We start from the raw sequence: 9,907 nt of genomic DNA on the forward strand, positions 1-9,907 counted from the left end.
TGTAACGGGAATGATTAAATTTTCATGCGGAAGAAACTTTCGTCTTGCACAAATCAGTGAAGTGAAGTGAACAAATTTGGAAGTCAAGTATTTTCGATCATGAATCAATGATATTCCATCTGTAAATAATGAACTCATCGTCATTTAAGATAAGAATGCGGTTGAAATTTTGCTGGTTCGCTATTTAATTTATTAGCTACAAAAATCTTTAATATATAATTTTCACAAAGTCTAGACGAAACTAAATGAAAATGATGACTTACCCACTACTTGCAGATAGCCGACCTGGCTGATCATTGGATTTGTGTTGACTTGACACATGTAGTAGCCCCGATCGTCCTGCTGGGCCTGGTTGACATGCAGCAGCCACGTATTGGAGTTATCGTAGGTCACGCTGTACCGGGGAATCCGGGAGATTACGTGCCGATGTATCGTCAGTATCATCTGCCGGTCTATGTGGATCCAGGCGACCTGCAAACAACAACCGACAACGAACATGTAAGTTTTTAATCTGCTTCTTCCGTAAGGAAAGTCAATTCAACATACACATACACGGAACAAATCGGGATGACTCTATCGCACGACCTGAAGATTACAGTCGAGCGGTAAAGTTTCATCTTGTTACACAAGTGGAACGAATGATGAGCGGATGGATTACACTTCAATTTAATTGCTCTTAATTGCACAATCGATTTTGAAGCTAGGATTGCAATATGTCGATTGCGAAACACGCCAAATAGTAACCAAACCACGTCTACTCAGCTCGAAACCGTAATACCGCGGCTTTGTGCGAAATTTCAATTGCGGTTTCATAATGCAGTTGCAAACGCGGCATTTTGTGGCTTTGGAAGATTAATCAAACGCTTTTTGGGTCACCGTTAGAGTCGTTCTCTCTGGTTCGAGCAGTTGCGAAATATTTTCGATCGACATAGTGGCAATAAGTGTGTGCGAAATCAATAACAAGATAGATCCAAATATATTACCTGGATGTTGTATTCTATTTAATAACTATTGTAGGTTTTTGTCATTCACCGATTCAAAAAAAAAAAATATAACCAGGGCTTAGGTCTGTTGCGGTCTGCACCAGTTTTAAAAATAAATGATTAATGATAATGCACTCAATTAGACATCTTCTATAGCACATTTTGCAAGCAATGGCTAATTTACAAATATTCTATTCCTGAGAATAAATTAAAAAGAAAACTTTCCAATTAAATTCTACTATGTATATTTATTGTTGACAGATACGTATTTCGCCTACGACTTGCAGGCTTCCTCAAGGTCTGTTTTCGAACTCGAGCTTCGAACTAGTTCGAAAACAGACACTGAGGAAGCCTGCAAGTCGTATGTGAAATATGTATCTGTCAAGAATAAATATACATAGTAGAATTTAATTGGAAAGTTTTCTTTTTAATTTAATTTCAAGTTTCGTATTCTACTAAGACGCTCCAAAAATTTCAGTAAATATTCTATTCCAAAAAACATTCGACCAAACTAGCTTTTGTATCCAGTCAGATCCAGTTAGCGATGGCTGAATTCCTTTTTCCAATTTATCATGTAAACTATCAGTCGGAATTTCGGTGTAAATATGGGTTCTACTATCTGTATCTGTTATCTGTAAGTATGAGTGTTCGATTTGAACTAATTCGTACAAAAATAATACTTTCTGATTTTAAATTTAACCTTGCTGTACAAATTTTGTTGCTTGTAATATTGTTTTTCTCCACATTAAAGGGAAAAAGATGTAATAAAGCCGGGATTTATTGAGTTTTCTCTGAAAAACCTTAAGTGTCCGAGCATAGAGGACTTCCGCCTAATCAAAGGAGAACTCTACAAGTATCGAAGAAGATGTCTGGTTGATACGCCGTCCAAAACTAATACAGTAAGATAAAGCGGCTGCTTTGCTTTGGATTACTTGTAGCGGAAGCAAGGACATACAGACTTGTGAAAGCTCGAAGCACACTGCAACCGTGTTCAAATGTTCTGCTCACCATACTACTAGAGTACAGAGCTAGAGTACAGAGCTCGAGTATGGAGCTAAGTTCTAAGCCAGAGTTTTTTTTAACAGTTCAGACACATACACAAAATATAAATGTATAAGATATAAGAAAATAACGAAGAACGAAATCATGGAAGGTTCGCTGAACCATCGGTGCCGAGCCGACGAGCAAAGCATTGCGTTCGGGTTCGTACTTTCTTAGATAACGATCCAATATATAGCACTAATACAATAATACGTTTTCGCATCGTGCCCTGAAAAGCACGTCAATTTGTGCGGAAATCCATGTTCGTACTTTATGGGTATGAAATGGGGAAGGCAAATGAGGAGAGTCCAATATAGCTCTAGCTATTCCAAGTCCCTACCTAGCGCCCCCACGTGGCCATACCCGGTAATGCTCTATTGAGTAACCAAGCGATACTGGGTGGTTCCCGGCTGCCTAATCTCAAAACCGCGGTTTTAGGCAGATGGCGGAGCCACACGACCTTGCTAATAGGTAAGCATAATATAAGTTATTTTAGTTATTTTTTTGGTTTTAGCTTATGAAGCACCTCCTGCTATATAGTGAAAACTTTGGCCAATACGAGTGTTAATACTGCACATGGATACCAGAAGAAAAAATTGAATTAATTATTAGAAGCACTTATGGAAACTCACACCATTCGAAGGACTGCTGGCGAGATTGTTCTATTTTTGCCCATATAAACCACATTTCATAAATAAACTAGGATCTGGAAGATCACTTCAGAACATCAGAACACTTGTTTGAAGTGGTGTGCCTAGGGAGAGTAAAACAGTCAACTTTCTAGGGTTAATCTTGGCCCGATTAACAACACATCGTGGATAATGAGCGGGCTCTTCTCCCCACCTGCTGGAGTCATACTGCATTAATATGGTTTATTCAACGATTTACTCAGGCGACTTAACCCTTGGAAGGAGATTCTCTAATCCCAATTCCCTTTTGGCCCTTCATACAAAAGTTGGGAAGCATGACCAATCATTGAATATGTACAACTCTTTTTGACATGACAGGCTCATTGCTATGAACGGATGTTCTGCTAAGGCAGGTGGTAGTACCATATATTCATATAAATTCATGTTCGTACTTTATCTTGCATAGCTGGTTCTCGTCGGCTGAATAGTATGCTGCTTATGTAGGTACCTGACATTTCGGCAAGATGTTTATCGAACAGCAGCTTCTCCCTGTCAAACACTGTGCGCTTGTTTGTGATCAGGTTACCCTGTTCGTCCTTACGCATACCTTACGAGTTTGATTCACCTTTTCATAGACATTACGCGTGTTATAAGTTCGGAATAGTTGTTCCAATTCAATAAAATTTCTGTTCTCCTTCTGAGTTTTCTTCAACTGGTTCCGTACACGTTTGTGTTTAGCCAATCTGCGCCTGGTATCAACCGGGTTCGAGGCAAACACCATTTTTGCAGGGTTATTGTCCGACATTCTCATATCATGTCCCACCCATTGTGCCCTTTCAGCTTTAGCGACTTTCTGGATACTTGGTTCGCCGAAGAGCTGTGCCAGCTTGCGGGTCATCATTCTCTTCCATACACCGTTCTCACATACACCACCAAAGATGATTCTAAGCACACGGAGTTCGAAAACGGCCAGTGCTTTCAAGTCCCTGTCGAGGATTATTCAAGTTTCGCGCTCGTAGAAGACTCTTAGTTCTATTAGCGTTTTTTGCATGATACATTTGGTATGAAAGTGAAGCTTATTAGAGCTTAGGGTGTTGTGGAGTCCGTAGTAGGCACGACTTTCGGCAAGAATACGTCTGCGTATTTCTCTGCTACAGTTGTAACCTGACGTCATCAACGACGCGAGGTAAACAAATTCGTCTCCGCCTCGAACTGGGCTCCGTCGATTAGTACACGCTCGGTTTCTCCTACTAACAGCTACTTGGTTTAAGACGTATTCACCACTAATTCAGCTTACTCAGCTTCATGTTTCAGCTTGGTATACTGCTCGGCAGCACCTGGAATGTCCTTTTATCAATGTTCACGTCGTCAGCGAAGTAAATAAATTGGCTGGATTTCTTGAAGAGCGTGCACCGTATATTAAAACCCGCACGTTTCATAACATCTTCTGGTGCGACGTTGAACAGGGGTCTGGAAATACCATCGCCTTGTCGAAATCCCCTGCCTGTATCACATGGTCAAACCCGCCCGATATCGTCACACAGCGCTATACACCGTCCATCGTGGCCTTAATCAGTCTTGTCAGTTTCCCGGGAAAGCCCTTTTCGTCCATTCTATGGTTCTTTTCGGTCGATAGTATCATAGGTGGCCATGAAATCTGTGAATATGTTGTGCATAGGGATTGGTATTGGTATTGGTGGATTGGTATTCGCGACACTTTTGAAGGATCTGCCACAACACAAAGGTTTGGTCCGTTGTCGATCACTCGTTCACAAAACCGGCTGAAAAACTTTCCACAAATCTACTTGCTAGCAACGATAGACGGCGAAAGATGAACTGAGAAAGCACTTTATAAACGGCCTTGAGAATAGTGATCGCTCAGTCGTTCCCACATTTCAACTTGTAATCCTTCTTGTATATCGGACATATTACCCCCAGGGGCTTGCGATGGGTGCCATGTTTTTGTTACCAACATCTCAGCACATCTCGACAAGGTTGGCAGCAAATTTACCTGTCAGACGGGCGCTTTTCCTGCAATAGCGCCCTTCGTTGAGTCGACTGTCAAACACCGTTCGTTAGGATAGGGATAGCACCCCGCTGATTACCCCCTTATTTCACTCCTCCGGTAGGGGGACTGGGGGTATAATGCCCACGTTAAGAAGAATATAATATTATTCATCAATGTGGAATGCATTTCCAGAAACTAGATTATAAACCCTAAAGTAGAACAGTTTTTTACCTAACATGCTCGTCCTGAAGCATAAAAATCAATAAAACACATTTAAATCGTGAAATTATATAAGGCATTTGAAAATTTGTTTTCAGATTCGTTAGGGGTAAAATGCGCATAGGTGTGTACAAAACGAACCACAACAAAGGGTCAAAATGCACCACAACAAATTGGCAAAATGCGCTGTCTGTTTTATTTTAATGCAAATCCGGCACGACTCAGAACAGCGTGAGGACCTATCTACTTGTTAAATTTGTTATTCCGGATCGCGGTTTTGCAATCGCCAGGTCCATCTTCGCTGGAGCGGTCGATGCTAACATATCACACAAGGGTTTTTCTTGGTACCTTGCCGGCAACGCGTCTTTCACTGTTTTTCACTGGTTTTCACTACCACCGCAAGTGGCAGGCTCCGGCCAAGACCGACGGTGGGTTTTTTATGTAGCTTCGCGACATCTTAACCGGGTTTTTCGGAGCGAATCAGAATTAAAACAACACTTTGCCTTTTGCTTTTACCAACGTTTTGACGTTTGCCTAAAAGTGTATGGGCTACTAGATCGATTAACGTTTGGTTGCACTGCAAGTAAATTCATGCTTCTCAGGGCGCATTTTGCCCCGCTAGAACTTGTTTAAAAAATCGTTTAAATCACATAAATAATAATTCAACTGAGCAATTTTACGTTGGCTGCTGGGTACCGAGACCATTGTTCAAAACAAAAGCCATTTACAGATACGTAATATTGTTTATTGGTGGCGTAATGTCTTACGAAAAAAGTTGCGAAAATTGTAAGAAATAAGCCTGCAAATAATTTTTTTGTTTTTTCATAGGATTTATGTAATTTAGAAAGCTTATATGCTCAACACAAGTTTGAAATGTAAAATAGAAGCGATTGGCACCTTAATTACAGTTTAAAAGTGAGTCATTCGTGAAATATTACAGCGGCGCATTTTGCCCCGACTGGGCATTTTACCACCAGTTACCCTACCTGTTCTATTTCACAGATCTTGACTATCAGCCGGCACATACAGGTTGTCAACCTATCCGGACTCATCTGTGCCAGCTGGCTTGTCTTGAATTGCTTGATAGCTTCGATCACTCGCCTATTGTGGGCACATCAATATTTACGCGTTTCCTGAGAACAATATAGCTATTACATGTCCTCGCAATCCATTTCTTCCAGGCGGCGCTTTCTATTCCGGAAAACTTGGTTCTTGTTCTGTTTATATCTATATTCAAATGTCAACACAGCTTGCAAATTTGTTTTGAATTTCAATTCGTTTAATTGGACGCAGAAAGGGAACTTGTGATTAGTCTGCCGTGTGATATATTAAAGAAGCTGAAGCCACTTGGAATAAACGAAAAAAATTCAATCAACCATAAAGAATATTTTGGAACACCATCTTAGATTGATTCCAAACAACGGGTGCAGGGTTTGACTAAAAAGCAGAAGGTTGAAAGAATCGAAAGATGTTGGCAGTTGCTCAAGCGACATGTCGATTGTGAAGTTCTGTAATCAGGCAAAAAGATGTTTCTGCTACAGCATCACCACAATCATACTGCTTCCAACAAGATTCTACACCGTCTCACTAGGCGAAAGCTAAACCTGTGTAGGCGTGAGGACAATTTTCCGGATTTTATTTGACCTTCGTTGCGGATTTTATTTGGTCGCTCGCCTGTCTCTTCGCCTGATTTGAATCCTTCTATGCACGGGGTTACATGCCAGGTAAACTAGGGAGCACCAAAGGATTGACTGGGATGAAATGCTTCAGGATATCGTACGTGGCAGCTTTAACGCTTTTCAAAAACGATTGTGACTGGTAATTAAAGCAAAGGGAGAAAGATTTGAATTGGAGTAATTTCAGACAAATGTTATGGACATACTTTACATGAAACATATACCCAACAGTAAATTTAAGCAAGCATCCTTTTTTGTGACCATTTACTTCACTGGCAGTTATTACTACTTACCCTGTAAAATGAAGTGTGTATTTCAATCAACGAGAACTTACCTTATAGGAACCTAAATGTTCTACCACACAGGGAAGATTAGCATCTCTGCCGACTGCTACTGTCACATTCGGGATGGGTTGTGCGAATCGTGGCTCATCCATGAATACTGAAACGGAAAGAAGCAAACATCACGTCAGAATGGTCTATTCAACTGCAATGGAGTTCTTTCAAATATTTATCAAGTGCAACAGTTGAGCGATGCCGAGCACCGAAAAGGTGCCAGTAAATTTGATTTGAGCTTTTTTCCAAGCACGCCATAAAGTACGGGATTTCGTTCTAGTCTTCTGTTCTTTCGCAGCCGCAACTTCGGGAGTATTAGTTATATGTATAGCTAAGTAGTGGCCATTGCATTGCCACGCCAGTAGTACGAACTACTACCGGCTGCAACTACTGCGTCGGAAATGGAACGAATCGTGCTGCGCGTTTAAAATATTCATCGCCCTGGGTGGTGCAAAGTGGATAGAATTTTACATTTAATCTGTTTACTTGTCGTTAACAATGCACTTTTTAGCCGCTAGGTTAAAGCGGATGATATCATGCTGGACGGAGAGATGAACATTTTCACTTACAGCAATTTCCTTTCACGTTGGCAAACAGAATTAAATTTTCATCGCGATTCAAAAGTTTTTTTTTGTTCTTGTTTTCAGAGTTTGGATACCATGCTGAATCTTCTGTCTGAGGGGTTTCTTTCGAACGCTAGCCAAGTCACGTTCACAGCTGGGCATGCTTACGAAGGTGAATAACTGCAGGATGTTCAAAGATTTTAAGATCCTTCAGCGAGTATTCCGTTCGCTGGTTCCGTCAGGCAAGGCGAGTGCATTTTCAATTCAGTTGCTCGGAAGTTTCCCATCGGGAGTAATCATGTACATACAAACTGCTCGATTTTATCACTTTTAAATATGTTGGATGGAAGAAGTACAAGATGGTAAAAATGACCATCCCTGCCAAGACTCAGCTGTGCGGCAAGTAGAGGGTTCACTTACAAGGTCGCCCATTCGTTACCAAAGTGAAGTGCTATGAATAATTTAATGCACTGGAAGCTGAAAATGCTCCAAAGCGCAAAAAAGCATTTTACTGCTGCAGCTGCCACGTATCGCGCCATTGGGGTGCACATTTGAACCTCGCCAGCCAATGTATTCTGATAGGATATGAAATGGCAGAACACACTGCCATGCCAGCGAGAATGCAATGCAGTAGTAAGCTTGCTCGGTAGCTGTGCTGCTGTTTGAATCGTAAATTTATTACACTTCCAACCTGGGTCGCGCTCCTTTCAAATAGGATTATTAAGAACAAAGCGATGGAACAAAATAGAACTATTCCAGTGCGGTAATAAGCTACTGAAATCTGACATAGGAGCTAGCATAAATTATTGTTCGCATATCATACTACAACACGGAAATTGGCGAACCGAATCAAATGATTGCCAATTTTGTCATCGGTACATGAAGTTAACGTCAACCTGCTCGAATTGAATGCAGTTATGGTGTAATGAAAATGACGGTAGGTAATGTAGCTGATAATTAGTAGATTATCGGCATGTATCTACTACACCACTGTATATGAGGTTTTTGGTGTAGAATATATCTGTTGCTCTTCATCTGGTATTTATAAGTCGCGGTTATCAAAATAACTTGTACGAAATTGGTAGCACATTCAATCATTAACAACTCCCAATGACTGATTACTAGTCGATCTGTCAATCTGAGGTTTTCATCGTGCATTTCGTGTTAGATTTAGCACGAACCCAGGTCAAGAAACGAATTCTAATGTTTCAATAAAATATAAAAATGAATCAAAAACGTAAGGGTAATTCGGAAATGTAAGAAACTCTTGTAAGCAGAATAATTAAGCGAATTTAAAGGTTACAAATATCTGCACAAGATAAAAATGTACTTAAAATAATAAACTAAACATTTTAAAGTTCAATGGATTTTCCCATTCAAACTTATTTTCCTTATTTTCGCCCAAATGGCAAAAAACCTACTCTGATCTGCCACAAAGTCGAATTTCTATCTTAATTTAATTTAAAATTATTATACTTATATAATTATTTCAGGAACATGAAAATATCGTCCCTCAAACAGTAAATACTGAAAGATAAATCCAACCTCTTAAATCAGTCACTCAATCAAACTGCTTTCGTTAAAATTATTTCAATGTAGCCTGATAGAACAATAATGTTTTCTTTCCCCCATCCTATCATTGCTGCATCTTTGAAAGCAGGCAGACAAAAACGTGTCATTCCAAATCTTACAAGCGTTTAATATTTCAATTTAAAATCAATCACAGCATTAAAGACGAATGCAATGCCATCAGACACCGAGCATGCCTTCGGAGTTAAGCTTGACAGAGACATAAATTGCAATATCGTTTGAGATTAAACATTACTATATGGCTAAAGACACTACGCTTTCCCGGAACATGCCTTGGAACATGCTATTTTTCCCGTTGGTTCAAGATTTTCCGATGTGATGTGGCCGCAGCATGCTGCCTCTGCTGCAAAAGAAGGGGTTCTCCGAGTAAAATTCCTTTTCTCTATCATTGCTACACATCATCGGTTTTTCTGTATCCTTGATCCTTCATGCATATCGTTGATCAAAGTGCACGAGCAATCAGATTACCGTAAAGAGACTGAAGGAACCTGGCCAGATCGTGCATCTTTGGCACATGTGCAGATGTGAGTGACAGTGTTAGACATTGTTCTACACTCCCCCGGGGCCACTGCATTGTACCGGATGTCGTATAGTTGCAGCCAACCGGGACCATCTCGCATCGCCTGCATCGTCGCACGCTTCGCCTTAAACTTACAGAGCAGCAGGCAAAATGATTTATTCAGCATTGTCTATCTAAAACTCATGAGCTGGAGAAACTGGGAGGCGGCAAGCAGTCATAGTAGTAGTACAGCCGAACAGCCGAAGGAAGAAAGATTATTTTTGCATGAAGCCGGATGTAGGAAAATGCAATTTCTGACAGTGACTTGTGGTGAAATTCATGTCACTCCGGCGAACGAAGTTCT

At 40.6% G+C, this 9,907-nt stretch overlaps 1 protein-coding gene across 1 annotated transcript in view; it reads right to left on the bottom strand.

Annotated features, from left to right (window-relative positions):
* The window catches only part of LOC128736260 (lachesin), a 59,654-nt gene extending 49,997 nt beyond the window's left edge, over positions 1-9,657 (bottom strand). The window contains exons 1-3 of the mRNA XM_053830737.1: positions 9,513-9,657; positions 6,891-6,997; positions 264-471 (exon numbers count right to left, since the gene is read on the bottom strand). Of these exons, the coding sequence (XP_053686712.1) occupies positions 264-471; positions 6,891-6,997; positions 9,513-9,657 (460 nt within the window). The remainder of the gene's footprint in view (positions 1-263; positions 472-6,890; positions 6,998-9,512) is intronic.
* Between the last annotated feature and the right edge of the window lie 250 nt (positions 9,658-9,907).

This window comes from Sabethes cyaneus, chromosome 2, assembly GCF_943734655.1.
Source record: "Sabethes cyaneus chromosome 2, idSabCyanKW18_F2, whole genome shotgun sequence".
NCBI lineage: Eukaryota > Metazoa > Arthropoda > Insecta > Diptera > Culicidae > Sabethes > Sabethes cyaneus.